The sequence below is a fragment of the Coregonus clupeaformis genome, chromosome 6 (genome assembly GCF_020615455.1).
Source record: "Coregonus clupeaformis isolate EN_2021a chromosome 6, ASM2061545v1, whole genome shotgun sequence".
In the NCBI taxonomy this organism is placed as follows: domain Eukaryota; kingdom Metazoa; phylum Chordata; class Actinopteri; order Salmoniformes; family Salmonidae; genus Coregonus; species Coregonus clupeaformis.
This window is the reverse complement of record NC_059197.1, coordinates 15,876,975-15,901,551: the sequence shown is the minus strand read 5'-3', so window position 1 is coordinate 15,901,551 and position 24,577 is coordinate 15,876,975. Positions and strand designations below refer to the sequence as shown.

At 43.8% G+C, this 24,577-nt stretch overlaps 1 protein-coding gene across 1 annotated transcript; it reads left to right on the top strand.

Annotated features, from left to right (window-relative positions):
• The first annotated feature begins 1,113 nt into the window (after positions 1-1,113).
• Positions 1,114-21,598, top strand: LOC121567748 (WD repeat and SOCS box-containing protein 1). Its single transcript, XM_041877992.2, has 9 exons — positions 1,114-1,529; positions 4,292-4,460; positions 9,551-9,819; positions 15,502-15,633; positions 16,442-16,542; positions 19,407-19,579; positions 19,694-19,807; positions 20,782-20,889; positions 21,307-21,598. The coding sequence occupies exons 1-9, from the start codon at positions 1,490-1,492 to the stop codon at positions 21,467-21,469; spliced, it is 1,269 nt and encodes a 422-aa protein (XP_041733926.1). The 5' UTR covers positions 1,114-1,489; the 3' UTR covers positions 21,470-21,598.
• The last annotated feature ends 2,979 nt before the right edge of the window (positions 21,599-24,577 follow it).

Here is a 24,577-nt window from a genome sequence, read left to right as displayed (position 1 = left end):
GAAGCATGAAGTGCTCTAAAACTTGCTGGTAGACGGCTGCGTTGACCCTGGATCTCAGGAAACAGAGTGGACCGACACCAGCAGATGACATGGCACCCCAAACCATCACTGATGGTGGAAACTTTACACTAGACTTCAGGCAACGTGGATCCTGTGCCTCTCCTGTCTTCCTCCAGACTCTGGGACCTCGATTTCCAAAGGAAATGCAAAATTTGCTTTCGTCAGAAAACATGACTTTAGACCACTCAGCAGCAGTCCAGCTCTTTTTTTCCTTAGCCCAGGTGAGACGCTGCGCTGTTTCTTGGTCAACAGTGGCTTGACACGAGGTATGCGGCAGTTGAAACCCATGTCTTTCAAGCGTCTCTTGGTGGTGGATCTTGAAGCCCTGACTCCAGCAGCTGTCCACTCCTTGTGAATCTCCCCCACATTTTTGAATGGGTTTTTTTCACAATCTTGACTAGGCGCGGTGATCCCTATCGCTTGTACACTTTTTCTGACCACAGTTTTTCCTTCCCTTTGCCTCTCTATTAATGTGTTTGGACACAGAGCTCTGAGAACAGCCAGCCTCTTCTGCAATAACCTTTTGTGTCTTTCCCTCCTTGTGCAATGTGTCGATGGTCGCCTTTTTGGACAGCTGTCAAATCTGAAGTCTTCCCCATGTTTGTGTAGGCTTCAGAACTGGACTGAGAGGCCATTTAAAGCCCTTTGCAGGTGTTTTGAGTTAATCAGCTGATTAGTTTGTGGCACCAGGTGTCTTCAAAATGTAACCCTTACACAATATTCTAATTTTGTGACACACGGAATTTTGGATTTTCATTTGTTGCCACTTCAAATCATCAAAATTAAATGAAATAAACATTTGAATGCATCAGTCTGTGTGCAATGAATAAATATAATGTACAAGTTACACCTTTTGAATGCAATTACTGAAATAAATCAAGTTTTTCAAAATATTCTAATTTACTGACTTTTACCTGTATATCAATGGTGATAAATGAGACTGGAAAACATGACAACGCTTACAAATGAAGGGGAGGTGCCATTTCATCACCTTGGTAGCTATGATGACGTATGACGAAAAACCCTCCCACTCAGAGAGACCTCCCCCAGGGAATGAAAAGATGCTATCCAGTCTACTCTTCAGCCATTGTATTTGAAAGTAGTCGTCTGTATTCAACGGTGTGCTGTAACACAGTAATTTCGTGGATTTCAATGAACGCAGATTTTAGCCATCCAGCTGAATTGAACAATACCTAGACTGCACACGGATTGTAAAGAAGATAATTCCAAAAATAATAGCTTTATTTGGGCTCACGCGATATTAATATTAGCAGCAGGCTACGTGCGCAGCACAACATTCCAGACGTCGGAATAGAATCCAGCTTTCTCGTTGGCTAATTATATAGCTAGCTACTTTTTTGTTTATTTTCCCAATAACTTTTGTTATTAAACCAATAGGCTTTTCTCTAAGGATCAGGTTTCTATTTAGATGGCAAGCTTCCCAGATTCTGTAAACGAAAATGAAATAGGTAAGTTGAGATCCTTTTCACTATCTTGCGCTTTTGTGTTTTGGGAGGAGGGGTTGCAAACGTGTGAATATACAGCTCGCTAGCTAAAATGTATTAACCTAGCTAGCTAGGTACTATGTTGCACCTTTCATCTGTCGGTGACGCCATAGATAGTCTTACTTAATTTATTTTCTATTGTAGGTTAAGTCGTTTCTTCCATAGTATATCATATTAACTAGACTAGAGACTCACACACTACAGTAACCGCCTGTCACATTAACCCTGCCCCCGCCGTTTATACCCAGTGGCCCCACACACCAAAGACGATATGGTAGAAACTCTGTGCCCACACACAGCGCGAGCAGTCCGCACAATGTTTTCCATGTCCTTCTCTCTGGTGGTGGCGGCGGTAACTACGTTTCTGCAGTATGACTCATTCCTCACTAGTCGGGGATGCGCGCTGATATATCTCAAAGCTGTTGTATAAAATTGGTGTTTTGTTGCAATAGTTTAAAGTGATATATCAAGTCTCGTTTACTTGGCCAACCGAATGTTTATGGTACCCAGTTAAAATAAGTTGGGCTAATAATATAAAATAAAATTGGTGTTTTGTTGCAACACTGCATAATAAATGAAAGTGATATACAGTACCAGTCAAAAGTTTGGATGCACCTAGGCATTCAAGGTTTTTCTTTATTTTTACTATTTTCTACATTGTAGAATAATAGTGAAGACATCAAAACTATGAAATAACACATGGAATCATGTAGTAACCCAAAAAGTGTTAAACAAATAAAAATATATGTTATATTTTAGATTCTTCAAAAGTAGCCACCCTTTGCCTTGATGACAGCTTTGCAGGCTCTTGGCATTATCTCAACCAGCTTCACCTGGAATGCTTTTCCGACAGTCTTGAAGGAGTTCCGACATATGCTGAGCACTTGTTGGCTGCTTTTCCTTCACTCTGCCTCCGACTCATCCCAAACCATCTCAATTGGGTTGAGGTTGGGGGATTGTGGAGGCCAGGTCATCTGATGCAGCACTCCATCACTCTCCTTCTTGGTAAAATAGCCCTTACACAGCCTGGAGATGTGTTGGGTCATTGTCCTGTTGAAAAACAAATGATAGTTCCACTAAGCCCAAACCAGATGGGATGGCGTTCGCTGCAGAATGCTGTGGTAGCCATGCTGGTTAACTGTGCCTTGAATTCTAAATAAATCAGACAGTGTCACCAGCAAAGCACCCCCACGCCATAACACCTCCTCCTCCATGCTTCACGGTGGGAACCACACATGCAGAGATCATCCGTTCACCTACTCTGCGTCTCACAAAGACACTGCAGCTGGAACCAAAAATCTCAAATTTGGACTCATCAGACCAAAGGACATATTTCCACCGGTCTAATGTCCATTGTTCGTGTTTCTTGGCCTAAGCTAGTCTCTTCTTATTGGTGTCCTTTAGTAGTGGTTTCTTTGCAGTAATTCGACCATGAAGGCCTGATTCATGCAGTCTCCTCAGAACAGTTGATGTTGAGATGTCTGTTACTTGAACTCTGTGAAGCATTTATTTGGGCTGCAATCTGAGGCTGGTAATTCTAATGAACTTATCCTCTGCAGCAGAGGTAACTCTGGGTCTTCCTTTCCTGTGGCAGGCCTCATGAGAGCCAGTTTCATCATAGCGCTTGATGGTTTTTGCGACTGCACTTGAAGAAACTTTCAAAGTTCTTGAAATGTTCAGGATTTACTGACCTGCATGTCTTCAAGTAATGATGGACTGTCATTTCTCTTTGCTTATTTGAGCTGTTCTTGCCATAATATGGACTTGGTCTTTTACCAAATAGGGCTATCTTCTGTATACCACCCCTACCTTGTCACAACACAACTGATTGGCTCAGACGCATTAAGAAGGAAAGAAATTCCACAAATTAACTTTTAAGAAGGCACACCTGTTAATTGAAATGCATTCCAGGTGACTACCTCATGAAGCTGCTTGAGAGAATGCCAAGAGTGTGCAAAGCTGTCATCAAAGGGTGGCTACTTTGAAGAATCCCAAATATAAAATGTATTTTTTTGGTTTGTACATGATTCCATATTTGTTATTTCATAGTCTTGAAGTCTTCACTATTATTCTACAATGTTTTGGCTGGGACTGTATGATGTCTCATTTACTTGGCCATAGAAAAGTTTGGTCATACGCACATCCTTAAAAACATTGGTGCTGGGCTAATAAAGAATACTAGTATAGAACAAGAAGGCCCGCACACTGTTAAAGCTCCCAATTCACCGCTTTATTGATCTTCGTCGGGTCATTTACTTGGCCAACCATATGTTTATGGTACCCAGTTCAAATAAGTTAGTTGGGCTAATAATATGTTGTGTATTATAGCTAACTTCATTTTCATTCGTTTACATTTCTAATGACATGTCAAATAACAAAACAGAATTGACTCTAAGAAGCTCTCAGTAAAAATAATTTTAGCATCAATTCTGACATTGAACATTCATATCCAGCTACAGCAGGAGGTCAGTATAGCCTGGTGGAATCAGCCTGATCTGTGTTCCCCTTTCTATTTCACTGGGAAGTGAAAATAGATTGATGAATGCAGCGACCAGGCTGGTGAAATAGAATGATGAACGCAGCGATCAGGCTAGTTCCACCAGGCTAAGGTCAGTTAGCCCCGAAGCATCTTTTCTACACTGTCATTCAGATGTTGCTCACAAGCACCATGTCATTGTGGTATTTGTGCTATCGATCCCTGACTGGTCTCTTGTTTCTGTTCCCAGGTAAGGCTAAGTTCATCGGTGAACTCTTAGTGCCTGTTGCTCCCTTCGACCAGAAGTCCGGGCGAGAGACCTGGACTGTAGCCTTTGCACCTGATGGTTCCTACTTCGCTTGGTCTCAAGGGCATCGCATTGTGAGGCTCGTTCCCTGGTCAAAATGCCTGAAGAATTTGTAAGTACCTGTACTAGGCCTAACCACATTCTTAGTTAGTACAATTGTGATCAGAAAATAACAGGTTAGGCCCTACTTCAAAGGTCTGTTTACATTTTGAGGGAGGCCTATAGAAGCAACTATTCCTTTTGAGTTTTGAAATTCAACTATGGCGTTTCAAGTTTCTGAATAGCCTAACTCATTTGTCTGTGCAACGAATGCACTGACTGGTGTGGAGTCCTATTTGGCAGAGACGGCAGTAGAGCGCAGGGGAGCAAGAGAGACAGTGATTGTGGCGTGTGCTGGTGTGTTGCTGGTGCCCACTGGGTATTCATTTGGCAGCTGCCGTGCCTGTTTCATTGTCTGGTGTTTTAAGGACCTTAGAGCGCTCCTCCACGCTTTTACTAGAACAGGTTGTACTGCAAACTTACGAAGGCCACTGCAGGGTAAAACGGGGTTGGGGGAAAAACTCCCATTGTAGCCCAAATAATCGCATACATTTAGTTTTCATGTTCATGCCCCTCAACAGACTGATCCTTTATTGATATTTCTCTTCAGAATTAGATATTTTTAGTTACTGTTGCTTAATTCCTGTCCCCTAATGTTTCTTACAATATGCACTTTTGTTTTGCTTGAATATCTTGATGGTGTTCTGTACTAGATTCTTCTATTTTTAAAGCAACAGCTGATGGTTGATAACGTAGAGTGGACTTTCATTAATAAGGAGTTCTTGCTAAACCAAGTTAGAGGAAAGAAAACACTGCTTCTTGTTATTCAGGAGTGGAAATATAGTAAAGGGCCTTGTGTTATTTTGGCCTATAATTTTGGCACGTTAGAAAAGCTGCTGTAAGGTGCAGTCAAACTTTTACAACAACGGTCTTGTCTTTGGCAAGAGAAAGCAACACATAACAGCTTAGGGTTTTATTACTGTATCCTTATGTTGTAAAATAATGTTAGGTTTACTGCCATGAAGTCAACTTCTACGTGTCAGGCTGTAAACTCTTCTGTAAAAACGACATATCAAATCAATACTGGTCTGGACAGGAGGCTGTTGTAAATGCAGTATTTGTGCTTAATTCTTGCTGAGCTTTGATTGGTTCTCTGACAGGTTGTTTTTGTGGGGGGTTGAGACTAGGGCTGTGGTGGTCACGAAATTTCTTCAGCCATTATTTATTTTAGACAGGTCTAAAGAAGCATGATATGAAGAAAATGTTGTCTATTTCAGAAGAAAATAATAGCATACTCTGAGTTGTCCTTATGTTAGTTCCTGATGTGGCTATGCCAAATGGCTGTGGGCTACACTAGTTCATTTAGCAGACAAGATTTGCTTATAATTCTGTGGCATTATTTTATAGTATGAAGAATACAATTGAACAAGGCTGAATAAAATATAAATATTTTATCCAAACGATTTGAGGGAGTGTTGAGCAGTTAACAAATAAATAGGTACTCCTATTTGCTTAATTTAGAGTTATTAATCTAACTACTTGTTCTACAAACGTTGGGCTATATGTTTTGATTTTTAATACATTGTAAGGCTGCATGATGAGATTCTAATGATGATTTGAAAAAAGTTGCTTGAAAGGCATGAGCTCTGCTTTGTTTTTTTGCGCAGGCTGCACACACTCCAATAGTCTCTCATTCACAATTTGACAAGCACTTGATAATGCCTCGAATTTCGCGGCAGCATCCCCTTTATGGCCGTTATGCACCCTAAAAAAATGCATGCCTTTTGCGCCCCGGAGTGCTGCGTTGTTCCCTTCTGTCTGAGTGTGCTGCGCAATCGGAAGCCCTCTCACTCACATGGCTCTCCGTCACGTGATTGGGTCTTTCTTACAGGCTACAAATTAAGACCGACACATCGGGGACGCAACTGCGCGCGTCCTTAACCAATTCCGAGGTGCATATTGAAGAACTTGTCCACATTTACTTTTCGTCAGCCAACAAGATGAGTAGGCCTAACGAACAGCAAAAGCACTAGCCTATGTGAATCTACTATCCCCTGTAGTACAAAAGTAAACCTATTCTATTCTGTGCGAGAAATAAATATTCAGAACGTAGTCTGGGACAGTTGTGGGATGCGATAGATCCCAAATTAATACAACTAGCATCAAAAAAACTTATTTATGCAACCGATCTGAACGTTTAGCTTAAAATGTTGAAACTATTAGGCTATTTCTTAACATTATAAGCGCTTCAATTACGTACATGGTAGTATGCTATATGCGCGAATGTTCCATTAGTGGAAAACACCATTATCAAAAGTGTCCGCAAATTGTTGTTTACAGTCCTAGTTGAGTTCTTGGTCTCGTTCTAGAATATTCTAGTAGTTGTAGTTCATTACTTGTGCTATCCTTCCCTGTGAGGAGGAAACAGAGCGCAGTGTGCTGTGGAGCAAGCAGCCAATGACACGTGGCGTGTATTATCAGTTGCCTTTCTACAGAGCTGGCTATTTTTCCACACAATAAAGCCTTGTGACGCCTCCAGAACCTTTTCAACTTGTCTGAGCAAAAATAGCTTTTTGTATAGTAGACATGTTGTAGTACACTGTTTTGTCTTGCCTATTGGATGTTGTTGTGGTTAACTAGGCCAGAATGGTTGAGACAAGTCCTGTCCAGTGGAGAGATATTGCTAGAAATTGAAAACCGGTCAAGGTGTGGAGATGTGCTAGCTGCAAAATATAAGGCAAACAACTTCTATATTTTAAAGGTTAAATAGACAGATATAGACAGAGATATTCATATGGGAAGCCGGACGTGCTCCTCTAAGATGGCCTTTCTCAAAAGTTTTTGTGCCAGGGACCAGCAAGGCATGGCCTTCTTCCTCTGGAGACCGCTAAAAAAATAGAAAATTCATAATTGCCTTTTCTTTATAAAAACATTTTATTTATTTTTACTTTACACTAAATTAATGAATTATGTATTTACTTGGCTTCCTTCATGGTTTGTTTGTCTGTTTGTGTTGTACTCATGGGCAGTGTCTCTCTGTCTGGGCTGCCTTCAGGGGCTGCCTTCAGGCAGGGGCTGTCTGTCTATAAATGACAAATATGATTTGGTCATTATACACAATCACATTACCTGTGCTGTCAATAAAAACAATGTAGCAACTGTATCTTTATAAACAAATAACAATCTTTAATTCTATCAGTATATACAATGTAAAAAAATAAATAGATTAGTACAAGATGTGCCTGTCTCTTGGACACCAACATGTCAAACATCTTGCGGTTTCTCAAGGTTCTTTTAACAGCCAGTCTGCTGCAATATTTAGATTTGGTTGGAGCTAGAGAGGACAAGACGAATGAAGTCTTCACTGCCATCTCGCTGAGTTGGGGGTCTTCACTGCCATCTCGCTGAGTTGGGGGTCTTCCCTGCCATCTCGCTTAGTTGGGGGTCTTCCCTGCCATCTCGCTGAGTTGGGGGTCTTCACTGCCATCTCGCTGAGTTGGGGGTCTTCCCTGCCATCTCGCTGAGTTGGGGGTCTTCACTGCCATCTCGCTGAGTTGGGGGTCTTCACTGCCATCTCGCTGAGTTGGGGGTCTTCACTGCCATCTCGCTGAGTTGGGGGTCTTCACTGCCATCTCGCTGAGTTGGGGGTATTCTACGCTGCTGAATAACCAGAATGTGGAAAGGCACATCTCATTAAAACGAGTGTCCCGCATCCCTTTCATTCACGCCAAACTTGAGCAGCAGTCCTGTTGGTACAGAACTTGATATAACGGTCCCGTCGTAATCCATATCCCGTTATGTAGGCCTACTCGTTCAGAACACAGAATATTTCACCTGCAGCTGTATTCTGAGGCAGCTCTTTTTAAAACAAATAAATTATTCAAATATGTAGCACACACACACAAGAAGCGGGCATTTGAAATGTCACTCATCTAATTGGATTGCATTAAAGTCATGTGATCATTGCACTACATGTAACACTCCTTTCTCCCTCTCCTTTCCCTCCGTCACCCTCATTTCCCTGTCCTCTCTTTCTGTTCCTTTTCTTTCTCTGCCCTCTCTCCATCTCGCTCCGCATCTTTCCACATTACCCCTCTCCTTCCTCTCTTTCTCTGCCCTCTCTCCATCTCGCTCCGCATCTTTCCACATTACCCCTCTCCTTCCTCTCTTTCTCTGCCCTCTCTCCATCTCGCTCCGCATCTTTCCACATTACCCCTCTCCTTCCTCTCTTTCTCTGCCCTCTCTCCATCTCGCTCCGCATCTTTCCACATTACCCCTCTCCTTCCTCTCTTTCTCTGCCCTCTCTCCATCTCGCTCCGCATCTTTCCACATTACCCCTCTCCTTCCTTTCTTTCTCTGCCCTCTCTCCATCTCGCTCCGCATCTTTCCACATTACCCCTCTCCTTCCTCTCTTTCTCTGCCCTCTCTCCATCTCGCTCCGCATCTTTCCACATTACCCCTCTCCTTCCTTTCTTTCTCTGCCCTCTCTCCATCTCGCTCCGCATCTTTCCACATTACCCCTCTCCTTCCTCTCTTTCTCTGCCCTCTCTCCATCTCGCTCCGCATCTTTCCACATTACCCCTCTCCTTCCTCTCTTTCTCTGCCCTCTCTCCATCTCGCTCCGCATCTTTCCACATTACCCCTCTCCTTCCTCTCTTTCTCTGCCCTCTCTCCATCTCGCTCCGCATCTTTCCACATTACCCCTCTCCTTCCTTTCTTTCTCTGCCCTCTCTCCATCTCGCTCCGCATCTTTCCACATTACCCCTCTCCTTCCTCTCTTTCTCTGCCCTCTCTCCATCTCGCTCCGCATCTTTCCACATTACCCCTCTCCTTCCTCTCTTTCTCTGCCCTCTCTCCATCTCGCTCCGCATCTTTCCACATTACCCCTCTCCTTCCTCTCTTTCTCTGCCCTCTCTCCATCTCGCTCCGCATCTTTCCACATTACCCCTCTCCTTCCTCTCTTTCTCTGCCCTCTCTCCATCTCGCTCCGCATCTTTCCACATTACCCCTCTCCTTCCTCTCTTTCTCTGCCCTCTCTCCATCTCGCTCCGCATCTTTCCACATTACCCCTCTCCTTCCTCTCTTTCTCTGCCCTCTCTCCATCTCGCTCCGCATCTTTCCACATTACCCCTCTCCTTCCTCTCTTTCTATCCCACTCTCCAGCGGTGGGGAAGGCTCCAACGAAGCGGGCCCTCTGCGTTTGTCACTGCAGAACAGCAAGGGGGGAACAGTGGTGCCAGTGGGCGAGCCCAAGGAGCACACCATCGACTGCGGTGACATCGTGTGGGGCCTGGCCTTCGGCTCGTCTGTGCCAGAGAAGCAGAGTCGCTGCGTCAACATAGAGTGGCACCGTTTCAAGTTCGGTCAGGACCAGCTGCTGCTTGCCACCGGCCTCAACAATGGACGCATCAAGATCTGGGACGTCTATACTGGTGAGAACCAGATTAAACATGAACATCACGACCAGCTGGACTCCTTTGTTTTCACAGTGTGTTATTCCTAGTTCCATGTACCAATACAAGTTATTGAATCAGTAGGGAGTAAGTTGAAGCCTCAGGGAGGTTTCTAGGATCAACTTTCTCCACACAAATCCTGGGCTGTGTTTTCATTCCAGAAAATCCACCTCACCCTTCTACCTTTGCTCACTCTCACATATCTTATAGTTGAAAGCAGCACGGTAGAAATTGGGTGGGGCTGTTTACACCTATGTGTAGGGGAGAGGACATGATATCTCTTGCCTAGAGCTCAAATGGTGGTAGCTCGCCAGTCGTGTTCTAAATGGAATGGAGGGTTTTATAACATCACTGGCTGTGCTGTGTTTCCCCTAGGATTTTTTTCAGCAGCGGTGGCAATGTTAGCGTTTGGGGGGGGGGGGGTCAGGCACATATCACATTTACGTTGTAACTTGGCACTCCAGGGTTTTTTCTGGATCAAAATTGGGCTTAGTATTTAGAGGCCCTCCTCTTGGCCGCAGATTTTGTTGTTGTTGCTGTTTTTAAAGGGAATTTCCTGCAATTATACACAATGTGTCACATGGTGCAGAGAGAGTAAATTGCAGTTTTAAAGCTTCTTTCCTGCAACTCTACACATTTTGCCATGGTTTATGCCGTGTTCTTATGCTATCTGAGTGACTCAAACATTATAACAAAGTCAATGGGGGCCCCATGCCATGAGATATATTTTTATTTGGATGATTCTTAGTTCTCAAAGATGATCTTGTTCTACATACATTTTGTAGTGGCAGCAACGATTTAAATGAATATAGGGGAAACACTGGCTCTGGATCATATGCCTGATTGCTGTGACATCAACTGTTGCCCAGATGCAGGATTTTTTGGTAATCTTTTTAGCAGCCAGTCATTAAAGAGAGATTTATCCCAGTAGGGTTACATACGCCTTCCTGATGCACACAGGGTTATATAATTAGTTTTTCTAGTAGAAGAGCCAAGAGAATGCTCATTGTTCTGTTCCAGAAGTGAAACAAGGTCGCCATCCCATTCTGCCCATCTCATCTACCCACCCACCTCTAGCTGGCATCCTGTTTTATGGTCTGTGTGTTGAAGCCACAGTCAGTCGGTTATATAACGTGTTGAAGTTGATTTTAGCCCTGCTGGCTGTCTGCTTGCGCCTCCTCTCCTGCGCCCAGGTTTTTTACTGACACTCCTGATTGATGATGTTTGCCCACGGCCCCTCTCTCCCTGCTGCCAACACAGTGCTGACGTTACAACCCCGCCAGGACCCCCGCTCTCCTAGACTCATTGGTTCTCTCTCCCGCTCTCTTTCTCTAACACACCTCCATACAGGGCCCTTTAAACCTGCCCTTGAAAATGTATCTACCAGGAACACTGTATACGTAAATGCCTACGTATGTACAAAGGACAAATAGAATGCATGCATACATACAGTGCATTCGGAAAGTATTCAGACCACTTAACTTTTTCCACATTTTGTTTACGTTACAGCCTTATTCTAAAATGAATTAAATAGTTTTTTTCCCCCTCATCAATCTAAACAATACCCATAATGACAAAGCAAAAACAGGTTTGTACATTTACGTAAGTATTCAGACCTTTTACTCAGTGCTTTGTTGAAGCACCTTTGGCAGCGATTACAGGCTTGAATCTTCTTGGGAATGACTCTACAAGCTTGGCACACCTGTATTTGGGGAGTTTCTCCCATTCTTCTCTGCAGATCCTCTCAAGCTCTGTCAGGTTGGATGGGGTGTTGCTGCGCAGCGATTTTCAGGTCTCTCCAGAGATGTTCAAGTCCGGGCTCTGGCTGGGACACTCAAGGACATTCAGAGACTTGTCCCGAAGCCACTCCTGCGTTGTCTTTGCTATGTGCTTAGGGTCGTCGTCCGAAGGTGAACCTTCACCCAAGTCTGAGGTCCTGAGCGCTCTGGAGCAGGCATTAATGATCTCTCTGTACTTTGCTCCGTTCATCTTTCCCTCGATCCTGACTAGTCTCCCAGTCCCTGCCACTGAAAAACATCCCCACAGCATGATGCTGCCACCATGATGCTTCACCGTAGAGATGGTGCCAGGTTTCCTCCAGATGTGACACTTGGCATTCAGGACAAATAGTTCAATCTTGGTTTCATTTACATTTTAGTCATTTAGCAGACGCTCTTATCCAGAGCGACTTACAGTTAGTGAGTGCATACATTTTCATACTGGCCCCCCGTGGGAAACGAACCCACAACCCTGGCGTTGCAAACGCCATGCTCTACCAACTGAGCTACAGGGGACTACAGGCTGTCATGTGCCTTTTACTCAGGAGTGGCTTCCGTCTGGCCACTCTACCATAAAGGCCTGATTGGTGGAGTTCTGCAGAGATGGTTGTCCTTCTGGATGGTTCTCCCATCTCCACAGAGGAACTCTGAAGCTCTGTCAGTGACCATCAGGTTCTTGGTCACCTCCCTGACCAAGGCCCTTCTCCCCCGATTGCTCAGTTTGGCCAGGCGGCCAGTTCTAGGAAGAGTCTTGGTGGTTCCAAACTTCTTCCATTTTAAAATGATGGAGGCCACTGTGTTCTTGGGGACCTTCAATGCTGCAGACATTTTTTGGTACCCTTCCCCAGATCTGTGCCTCGACCCAATCTTGTCTCGGAGCGCTACGGACAATTCCTTCAACCCTCATGGCTTGGTTTTTGCTCTGACATGCACTGTCAACTGTGGGACCTTATATAGACAGGTGTGTGCCTTTCCAAATCATGTCCAATCAATTGCATTGACCACAGGTGGACTCCAATCAAGTTGTAGAAACATCTCAAGGATGATCAATGGAATCAGGATGCACCTGAGCTCAAATCCAAGTCTCATAGAAAAGGGTCCGAATACTTATGTAAATAAGGTATTTCTGTTTTTTATTTTTTATAAATTAGCAAACATTTCTAAAAACCTGTTTTTGCTTTGTGATACTTAATTCCTCAAAGTCAAATGGTTTATAGAGAATTTCACCAAAACCAATAGTTAAGCTACAAAAAAACGGATTACTGTGGCTTTGATTTCTTTATTTCATGGCTGAATATGGCCGGTGGCATGACTTTTGGTAGGATTTGGCTTCAGGCACAATTAGGGTGTTATTGTGTTAACTATTATAATAGATTATTATACCCCAATTTGGAGTTGGCCGACTGTTGGCCGACTATTTGAGAATGGCTATTGTAATTGAGTCCCATCCTTCCCTCAATGGAACCAGTGTTTAGACTGAGTATCAGGAAGCAACAAATTGCAGGGATTAAGTCTGGATTACTCTGATTGCACTTATTGTATGTCAGTCTACCCAGAGGGTATTCTGTGTCACTCTGACTGTCAACACCAGGCCCAGCCTTTGAAATAGAGCTGTCCAGGGCTTCAACTCATCAGATAAACAACAAAGAGCACAGTCAGTGGGACTAGTTGTTCAAATCAAATCAAATCAAATGTTATTGGTCACATGCGCCGAATACAACAGGTGCAGACATTACAGTGAAATGCTTACTTACAGCCCTTAACCAACAGTGCATTTATTTTTAACAAAAAAAGTAAAAATAAAACAACAACAAAAAAAAAGTGTTGAGGAAAAAAAAGAGCAGAAGTAAAATAAAGTGACAGTAGGGAGGCTATATATACAGGGGGGTACCGTTGCAGAGTCAATGTGCGGGGGCACCGGCTAGTTGAGGTAGTTGAGGTAATATGTACATGTGGGTAGAGTTAAAGTGACTATGCATAAATAATTAACAGAGTAGCAGCAGCGTAAAAAGGATGGGGTGGGGGGGGCAGTGCAAATAGTCCGGGTAGCCATGATTAGCTGTTCAAGAGTCTTATGGCTTGGGGGTAGAAGCTGTTGAGAAGTCTTTTGGACCTAGACTTGGCACTCCGGTACCACTTGCCGTGCGGTAGCAGAGAGAACAGTCTATGACTAGGGTGGCTGGAGTCTTTGACAATTTTGAGGGCCTTCCTCTGACACCGCCTGGTATAGAGGTCCTGGATGGCAGGAAGCTTTGCCCCAGTGATGTACTGGGCCGTACGCACTACCCTCTGTAGTGCCTTGCGGTCGGAGGCCAAGCAGTTGCCATACCAGGCGGTGATGCAACCAGTCAGGATGCTCTCGATGGTGCAGCTGTAGAATTTTTTGAGGATCTGAGGACCCATGCCAAATCTTTTCAGTCTCCTGAGGGGGAATAGGCTTTGTCGTGCCCTCTTCACGACTGTCTTGGTGTGTTTGGACCATGATAGTTCGTTGGTGATGTGGACACCAAGGAACTTGAAGCTCTCAACCTGTTCCACTACAGCCCCGTCGATGAGAATGGGGGCGTGCTCAGTCCTCTTTTTTTTCCTGTAGTCCACAATCATCTCCTTTGTCTTGGTCACGTTGAGGGAGAGGTTGTTGTCCTGGCACCACACGGCCAGATCTCTGACCTCCTCCCTATAGGCTGTCTCATCGTTGTCGGTGATCAGGCTTACCACTGTTGTGTCGTCAGCAAACTTAATGATGGTGTTGGAGTCGTGCCTGGCCATGCAGTCATGGGTGAACAGGGAGTACAGGAGGGGACTGAGCACGCACCCCTGAGGGGCCCCCGTGTTGAGGATCAGTGTGGCAGATGTGTTGTTACCTACCCTTACCACCTGGGGGCGGCCCGTCAGGAAGTCCAGGATCCAGTTGCAGAGGGAGGTGTTTAGTCCCAGGATCCTTAGCTTAGTGATGAGCTTAGAGGGCACTATGGTGTTGAATGCTGAGCTGTAGTCAATGAATAGCATTCTCACGTAGGTGTTCCTCTTGTCCAGGTGGGAAAGGGCAGTGTGGAGTGCAATAGAGATTGCATCATCTGTGGATCTGTTGGGGCGGTATGCAAATTGGAGTGGGTCTAGGGTTTCTGGGATAATGCTGTTGATGTGAGCCATGACCAGCCTTTCAAAGCACTTCATGGCTACAGACGTCATTCTGTTAGATGGAGAATTCATTTTATTTAACCTTTATTTAACCGGGTAAGCTAGTTGAGAACAAGTTCTCATTTACAACTGCGACCTGGCCAAGATAAAGCAAAGCAGGGCGGTAAAAACAACAACCACACAGTTACATATGGGGTAAACAAAACGTACAGTCAATAACACAATAGAAAATATATATACAGTGTGTGCAAATGTAGTAAGTTATGGAGGTAAGGCAATAAATAGGCCATAGTGCAAAATAATTACAATTATAATTTAGTATTAACACTGGAGTGATTGATGTGCAAATAGAGATACTGGGGTGCAAATGAGCAAAATAAATAACAATATGGGGATGAGGTAGTTGGGTGGGCTAATTACAGTGACAACCCTCTTTCTTTTCCCCTCTTAAATTCTTCTGTTTTTTTCTCTGCTCCATCTCACTCTCAACTCTTTTTCTGTGCCTCTGTACAAACTGACAGCGCTCTCGTTACTTTTCGCATGGGTGTGGAACCCACACTATTCTACACCCTTTACCACAGAGGGAATAAAAAAAATGCAGCTGTGTGGCATTTTAATCCACAAGTCATGACAAATTCCCCAAGGCTGTGTAAACAGAGGTGGTGGAGTTGACCTACAGTAACTTGTCTGCTGTGTACCTCATTAGTTTTATTATTAACTCTGGGGTTGTTTGCCTTTACAGGAAAGCTGTTGCTGAATCTCATGGACCATACAGATATAGTGCGAGACCTGACTTTCGCCCCTGACGGCAGCCTCATGCTGGTCTCGGCATCCAGAGACAAAACCCTGAGGGTCTGGGACCTGAAAGATGACGGTAAGAACACTGAGCCCTGAGGAACACCTTTTGATTTAGCTTGACTCCATGTTATTATCTTGGAACTGAAACCGTTTTTCACAGTTTCACATAGTTAATGTTTTTGTTAGAGATTTGTTCAGCTGTGCCAGCAAGCCACACTGATCTGTTGAGGTCAAGATGATTATGATCCATGCAGATGTCATTTTTGTGTGTTGGGCTAATACACATCCACACACATGAAGCTGAAGAAGAAGGTAGCATGTGATAAGTTCCAGTGGAATGTGGAATTTGCTACTGCTGCGGTTCCACGTTGAAAGGCCCATCACCCCCTGCATGTATTCTAAGCTCACATGAGCAGAGAATAATGTTAAAATTGGGCCCAGGTCCAACGAGGTCTCCTGAATAAAAGCCTGGGGGGGGTATTGCCTAGGGCACTGACCTAGTTTCTCCTCTTTTGACCAAAACAGTCCTGTATCCAGTGATTGATCAAGGTCAGATCACCACTAACACATCTGTTTTATCTGTGATTCAGTGTTTTCAAATGACTTAAGCAACATACACAAGCAGTAGGATTTTGTATAGTTTTTGTAACTTTAAACATGAAACACCACAAAGCTAGTCTCCAGAGCCTAATTGGAAAAACCTCAATTTTACCATCTAAGCCCATTAATTAAAATAGCCCAATTATCCCAATTGAAATCCTGCAGAAAATCCTGTAAAGCTTGGAAACATAATCAGCAGACATTCGTTATACTGTTACTTCATCACAATAATAATTTTTCTGTCACATGTACATGTCATAACAAGCTGTGATGCTGTGTTGTAGGTAACATGGTGAAAGTGTTGCGGGGTCATCAGCACTGGGTCTATTGCAGCGCATTCTCACCAGACTCCTCAGTCCTCTGCTCTGTCGGAGCCGGTAAAGCGGTACGTACACCTGTTCCCCCTTCGCTCCCTTTTGAGATGAACTGCTACTCTGTGTGCTATTGCTTGTGCCTAGTTATGCTCAATGACCTACCAATGAAACACTCCCACCTTCCCCCATCCCCTCAACTGAATCTTGACCGTTATGCTTGGTGTCATGACTAGTTCAACAACCCTGCCTGTAGTTCGGTTTGGCATTGTTTGAAATACAACTTTGGTATTAAACAAATTATCACACACTTTTGTAATAGTTCCAGTATTTATCCTCTATCTACAATCCAACTCACAATCTAAACTGTTCATTTGATGCTTTAGTATGTGGGATGCAGATTGCTATGCTTTATTTGATGCCATTTGAACCTCAATGCAGACCCAAATCATTCAAAGAAATGTTCTAAAGATTTTTGGATTCCCCTTTTGATACACTCTGCCTGGCATTTAGTAAATGGTATGCAAGGAGAAAATTAGATGGTTAGCTAAGTGGCGTAGTCCCCAAGATGGCTGCCCAGCCAGTGAGGGATCGGACCCCAATGACTTGAGTCAAAGATACACACTTTGCAAGAACCTTATAAACATGCTAGTAGTTAGTTACTGTAGCCAGTTCCATCCTCCTTGTGCAGGGTGCAGCTAGATTGTTGTTAGGCTGTGTGTGTCCATAAGTGTCTTGCTTTCCCTGTCACAGGTGGCAGGTGTGTGAGTGTTTTTGAAGGGAGGGAGCGCCGCGCTGACATAAAGCAGCCGGTGCAGACCGCTGGCTGGTGGCACCAGTGCCACTACTACTGCCGGGCTGGGACGCACTGTGCCCCTGCCCAGGGGGCAGGGCAGCCTTGCACCTACCTGACCGCAAGGTCTCCCGTACGTAGGTGCTGCTGTCTCCATGTTTGTCTACCTCCGCTGTCGTAGTTCCTTTTATATCCGTTATAAAACAGTAATTTTAAATGGCAGGAAAGTAAACCCTTCCCAACCACACGGTCCCTTACCCCTCTCCCCTTACCCCCCCCCACTCCCAACTGTACTTAATTAGAAACCCTGCCTATTATAGCACACCTTAACTGACATTTTGTTAGGTTTGTAGTTTTTTTGTCAGTTCAATGTCAGTCTCGCCCACCCACAGTCTCTAACTTGTATGAATGACATTGATTATTTGTCTCTCCATAATGAGGCTGTTAGCATCAGTTACTGTAGTTTGATAGCCGCAGTTCTCCCTCATCCTCCTGACTTCTCTCCCGGGTCCCAAGTTTAAGGGCCAGTCAGCACGCCCATCTCTGTTGTGGCCACCCCGCTCAGCCCCTTTTGTAATGGAGTTAGTGTGCAGGGGCCAGGTCATTGTTGGCGTAAATGAGAATTGAAAGGACTCTTTGTGGCTCCGCAGACTGTCTTCCTCCCCATAAATGTCCGCCTTTGTCCCAAATTAACATGGACAATGTTGGAGTTGAAAAAACATGATGTAAGTTAGTGAATTCCCTATTTCCTCATTCAACTCCCCCAAGGAAATATCCCACTTTGACAGAAAACAAACACAACAGTTAATTATTTTCTGTGACCATAGTGGGAGAGGAAGAACAGTCTCTCATACATTATGACTGAAAACCAGAACACATACTCGTCATAGTACGGAAAACAAAACTGCCAAAACATTCAAACTGAACTCTGAATTGCATGAACAGAAATGTTATAGAGAACTGAGCCTCATTTAAATACGCCACAGAAAACAAAGGAGGTAACTGTCTGCCATTTTGGAGCAGATTTTCCTCATACATTCACTGGCAGTTGCCTGTCTTATAAACTGTAGAGCTGTGTAGCTCGCCTAAAATGCAGGCAGTAACCTCACCTTGGGTTCCTTTCATTTCACACTAACGCTAGAGGAGGGAGTAGAGGAGGGAGTAGGAGAACATTATGAACTGAAGTAGCCCCCAGAAACCATTGACATTGATTTTGGAATGGCATTTATCTACTTTAGCTGAAATGTTGCACTTGCTCAAGTGCAATGTTTGCAGAACTCCTTGTTACATTTGGAATAGGCCTATACAATCTTGTTTTGGTTCTAAAAGTTACAACGAAATTCCACATCACTGTTAAAGCCTCTCTAGAATTTGAGTTTAATTTAGATTTGCTCTGTTCTGCTCAATTTAAACTTTTAACAAACGACAAGGGATGTTTCTCTTGAGAATGCATTACATTGCACTGGAGCAAAGGAACGTTCAAGCCCATATGGCTGACTGTTGAAAACCGTGTGCAAATATGTGTGTCCAAAGGCGTCAACCTTTTGGCCATCAAATGTTTTTTTCTCTTGCAGTATGTCTCTTCGTAGGCTTCCGCCGGAGGTGCGAGCCTATTGTAATCACAGTGAACTAGAACTCTGAAAGGGGAAACCAGTGGAGTAACATTATGTTACCTTAAGTTACTACTTGTTTTATTTTCTCCTTTTTCTGTAGACTTAAAAATGTTAGTATTGAGAAAACATTGTAATTAGATATTGATATGTTTTAATGCTAGCCTACGTCATAGAAATGACAATTTTATGGAGCACAATTTTAGCAGCTATGTTAAAAAACCAGATATGCAGTGACATGCATTTTGTTACATAACATAGCATTGCTGCTTGAGTAGCATGTGCTTTATTTTGTGCATTGTTTGGTCTGTAGTTCAACACATAAGCCATAAAATGACACTGAGCATACAATGATTTTTCTGTTCATTTCTTGCTTTATTTTTGTTGCTTAATTTAACTACTTGTAATTTACATTCCATCTGTTTTTGCATTTTATGTTAGTCGTTTTTAAGTTAAGTGTTTTAAGTAGTTTAAAATGCTTGTCCCTGCATAGCGTTATTCTGTGGGCTATAACATGGACCTCTTCCTTCTCTAGGTGTTCCTTTGGGATATGGATAAATATTCCCTGATCCGGAAGCTAGAGGGTCACCATAACGACGTGGTGTCCTGTGAGTTCTCTCCCGATGGAGCCTTGCTCGCCACCGCCTCCTACGACACCCGCGTCATCATCTGGGACCCGCACATGGGCACTGTGCTAATGGAGCTAGCGTAAGTCAGACACACACACACACACACACCAGGAACTAGTGCAAAGCAATCACACAATGATGTTGTTAAGACCTTGTTCAAGGTTTCTTATCTCTGTGTTTTTCGCTCCTTCAGGCACCTCTTCCCTCCCCCCTCGCCCATCTTTGCAGGAGGGGCCAACGATCGCTGGGTACGTTCCGTAGCGTTCTGTCACGATGGCCGTCACATCGCCAGCATCACTGACGACAGGTAAGGAACAAAGCTTGAGACCTGTGTCTGGTGCATCAGAAGGGCCCAATAAGGAAAAGCTCAGCTTTATAAATGTTTGAGGTTCTTCTAGCTAATGCCCACTTGTTCCTCTCGCTAAGGTGTTCTCTTCTACCTCAGGTGTAGTGCATGTGCTGGTGTAGATTTGTAATATTTGTGTTGGCCATAGCTGCTTCACCACACCCATTTGCGCTGTCACCCACACGGTAAACTGCGTGCCCTCACTCTCTGCTGATGAAAAAGTGTTAGTGTTTGCTGCAGTAGCAGAGCGCTGTGAAGCAGAGAGAGAGAGAGAGAGGGAGTCACGAGTCTTAATGGGGTCTGAGTGAGAGCAGAGCTGTTGCAGCCAGGCAGGGCCCCCTTTGGGAATTGGTCACATGACCCTCACATGACAGCCATTAATCAACCGCCGACTTGCTTCCTTCTCTCCTTAGCCCCACCCTTCCCTTCGTTGGTTAGGCTGCTAAGTGTTTACCAGTGAGAAGGCAGAGAGGAGGAACGAGCTTCACAAAATGGCGGACACAACAACAACAAAAAATCTGCCACATCTTTCAAGATTAGATTTTCAGATAGGATGAGGATAAAACATTTGATTTTGTACAGTTACATTTGATTGAATAGGGAAAATAAATATTATTTTTGGGGAAATGTGTAAATTCTTCTAAAGTAGGCTTCTTTGATTTAGAATTGACCGAACGTTTTTCACTTAGAAAATACAAGACCACTGTTGAAGCGGAACAATATGAAGGAATCCTACAGTTCGGTGTTCATGTGGTTGTCATGTGTTTATGCTCTATTTCAGCCAGCCTGTTTTGGCCCTAGTGCAGCTCCCATGTGATCTGTGTCAGCTGTGTCTGACCAGCGCCCCTCTTGCGGTCTCCCTCTCCCTCTTTATTTTCTCCTTCTCTCACTCCTACACACCCACTAACTCATTCTGTCCCTCCCTCTCTCCCCAGAATGGTGCGTTTCTGGACCATTGATGAGAAGTCTCCCCAGGCCATCGCTCCCCTCTCTAATGGCCTCTGCTGTGCCTTCTCTACTGACGGGAGTGTCCTCGCAGCTGGGTGAGGCGCACACACACACACAGTCCTACACACCTACCTACACCTCCCTGCCATACACACATCTACACCTCTCTACACACAACCATACCCCAGTCCATTTAGATACTCGGGGGGGATTAATCCTGTTTGAGTCTCACACACCCTAGTCTATAGGCATGTGGCAGGTGATCAATCAAGACTTTATGTACTGCCAAAAACTGGTTTTCCAGCTTTTTATTTGCATGCTATAGGAAGCGCGGTGGCCCTGTATGTTGATGGTTACACCCAGGCTCTGGGTTATCTTACAACGATGCTTCAACCTGTTCTGTTAGACAGACCATGGCTACCTAGTACCTACCTTTCAGTGCTATTGTGAGGGATAGATCGACATGGAAATAACTCTCTCTCTCTCGCCCCCTTTCTCTCTCTCTCGCTCAGGTCTCGAGATGGCAGCGTGCATTTCTGGGCGTGCCCAAAGAGCATTGCCAGCCTGCAGCACCTGTGTCGCATGGCACTACGACGGGTCATGCCCACCCAGCAGGTGCAGACGCTGCCCATCCCGCCGCGCATACGCTCCTACCTGTCTTACCAAGATCTCTAGCCCTCCACCTTCACCCTCACCACCCAACACATCGCTCGCTGGAAATCAATGAATATTTTTATTTTTAGTCATTTAGCAGACACTCTTATCCAGAGCGACTTACAGTTAGTGAGTGCATACATTTTCATATATTTTCAATATTACCTTTCTAATAAAAAAAAACACAGGAAAAATAAGATTTAAAAAAAGAACAGAAGATAAAAAAAGTTGATTTACAGGCGAAGACCCCCATGCTATTCTGTGGCAAGGCAACTTCTTTCTCTATGTGTTTATTTTTTTAGGTTTACTTACATGTGAGTGCACTCCACGGTCCCCCTCAGGGAGCGTTGTTGAATGGTTAAGTTATTTCAGTGGCCTGTCTCTGCATAAGATGGCCTTACCAAATCAGTCACCTCTGGATAGTTCTACATTCTTCCTGCAATAGAGACTTGTTCGCTGTAGATAATTGGCCTAGTGGTGGTGAAATGTTGATGTGCTATCTATCTTGGAAGTGGTTGTTTCGCCACACTACGGAGAAACCATGCAACTCCAGACTTTACTGTAAGGACTAAGCTTGCAAAATTCCAGGAACTTTGAATAAATTCCCAGTTTTTCCGGAAATCCAGGTTGGACGATTCCCGGAATCAGGAGGGAATAAGTAGGAAATCCAGAATCCTCCTACCAGGATTTTTGTGAAACCAGGAAATGTTTTGAAAGTTCCTGGAATTTTGCAACCCTACTAAGGACTGAGTGAGAGGATGAAGGAGGGTTCGTCCCAACGCTGCGCTTTATATTCAGTGGTTCAGAGAGGGACATGAAGGGTTGAGAGGTGTGTATGGCCACGTGTATATGTATGTACAGTGTGTGTACTGTATGTACAGGTAGATCTGTGTGCGCACGCGAGCCAGGGGAGTCAAACTCATGTTGCCACGCGGGCCACATTCGGTCTTCGCCGAGGTCCGGATGGCTGCACTTACAATTATTATATTTCCTGTCAAATTGTCCTCTTTCCATCGCTTTTGTAATTTTCGATGCTCCCTGACTGTCTAGCTTTCATTTCGATTGCCTGTTAGAAAGCTGGACAGAGTGAGGTGACTATAAATGTAGCTCCATTATCCTTTCTACACAGTTTCGATTTGTTTTGGTCATTTCAATATCAATTGAGATTGTTTTCCCTTTAAGTTTTTATTTATTTATTTTTTTATAGCTTTTTTATTTAAAAAATAGTAAAACCACCTGCGGGTCAGACTGAATGCGCTCGCGGGCTGGATCTGGTGTTTAACACCACTGTTGTAAGTGAATGACTGTGCTGATAAGATTGGACCTCCTGCTGCAGAAGGCCTGCTGGAACCCTCCCCCAGGGATGGAGGGTAGTGTAGTGCCCTCTCCATGTTTTCTGCTACCCAAGATCTCCCCAGATCTTAACCCTCACTCACTCGCTGCCCCAGCTCTTCAACGCGCTTTTCTTTCCACACTTCCTGCATCACTCATGCCCAGGAGGGCATAGACGGCCTGTAGCCTCCACTGTCTCATCTCACTCTCAAACTATAGCGACCCATGGCCTGACCTGTTTTGGTTCTCATAATATGCATATTTTTTACCTGTAAAGAAAATCTGTATAGACTATTAGTGTGTGTGTGTGTGTGTGTGTGTGTGTATATACACAATATATTATAAATACCTATTAATATACCAGTATATGAACATATCAGGGGGCATAGTATGTTTTTTACTGCTGTTTCATTTTGATTATTTTTTTTCTCTGTACATTGTTTTCTCTCGTTTAATGTGAAGACCTATATATGAATGAATGACACAATCTCTTATTGTACATTTTACATTTTAGTCATTTAGCAGACGCTCTTATCCAGAGCGACTTTTCATACTGGCCCCCCGTGGAAATCGAACCCACAACCCTGGCGTTGCAAGCGGCATGCTCTACCAACTGAGCTACAGGAGGCTAGGGTGTAGTCTGTGCTCCTTCAGAAGTGGTGAGACGGTGAAAGTGTGAATTATAGTGTGCCCTAGGACTTATTTGAAAACACAGAAAAAGCCTAAAAGGCGGTTGTCATCCGTATGCCTAAAAGGCGGTTGCCATCCGTATGCCTAAAAGGCGGTTGCCATCCGTATTAATGACGGTCTGAAACCCATGTTCAGCACACACCACTTTTCTCTCCTGTGTTGTGCTGCTCAACTCTAAAGTGGTGTTTCTAAGTGTAAGAAATAACCTATAGGGGAGAGCTATACAAAATCTTCTGAAAATAAGTAATCTTCACAGTTGCCATTTGTAGCATGGGATCTTCATTGATTGTGACATAATACATGACTGGCAAGCCTTTGAAGGCTTACTATTATATGCAGACATTTGATAGTAAATATTTAATTGGGGAAACAAAGGAATTATTTTCAAGTCAGCAGAATGTTGAAGGGCCAAATGGAATAGTATTAATGGTCTACTTTTTGTATTTTGTCTGTTGACCTTGGTAATGGATACAGGCCTGCTGTTAATCAATCTTGGCAATACGTTTTCTGTCTAAAGTCAATGCTGATGCCAAAGGTCTCTCTTTCTCTCTCGGTCTATGGCCTGTTCTTGTCAGTCAGTGACTTTTGTCTCTCATGGCTAAAACTTGAAACTCTTGTGCATCTGTGAATTTTATTTTATTTTATTTATCCTGTTAGTAAAGCCGTAAGGCTGTTGTCTTCAGTAACCGGGTTGGTTGGTGGGTTTAGTAAAGCATTTCCTGATTAGATCTAGAGCAGGTGAATGCATCCAAGTGCTGGGTTCTCACCAGTGTTGGGGAATAGTAAACTACATGTAGTTCAACTAGTAATTTAACTACATTTTGCATTAGTTTGGTGGTAACTTAATTCAAATCTAGGTAGTGTTTTCTTTAGTTAATATTTTTTTTTGCCATGTAGTGGTGTAGCTATCTACTAAACCTATATGGGTGAAGTAGGCAATCATGTCCTTTCTTTTTCGGGATCAGACCTGCCTAATTCTCAATTGAAACATTGTTTTTGTGTTTAATAGGCTAAATTACACATTCTGTTAACATATGACCCCAAAGTGATAATTTCTTGCAATTTATAGTCTAATTTTTCACAATGTAGTTTTCAAAGTTACTTCAG

Bases quoted from the DNA above. Each gene is read 5' to 3' on its own strand.
- LOC121567748 (XM_041877992.2), top strand. From the start codon at position 1,490: ATGGCAAGCTTCCCAGATTCTGTAAACGAAAATGAAATAG. The intron at 9,820-15,501 runs GTGAGAACCAGA...TTGCCTTTACAG, and splicing joins GATCTGGGACGTCTATACTG to GAAAGCTGTTGCTGAATCTC. The intron at 19,808-20,781 runs GTAAGGAACAAA...CTCTCTCCCCAG, and splicing joins GCCAGCATCACTGACGACAG to AATGGTGCGTTTCTGGACCA.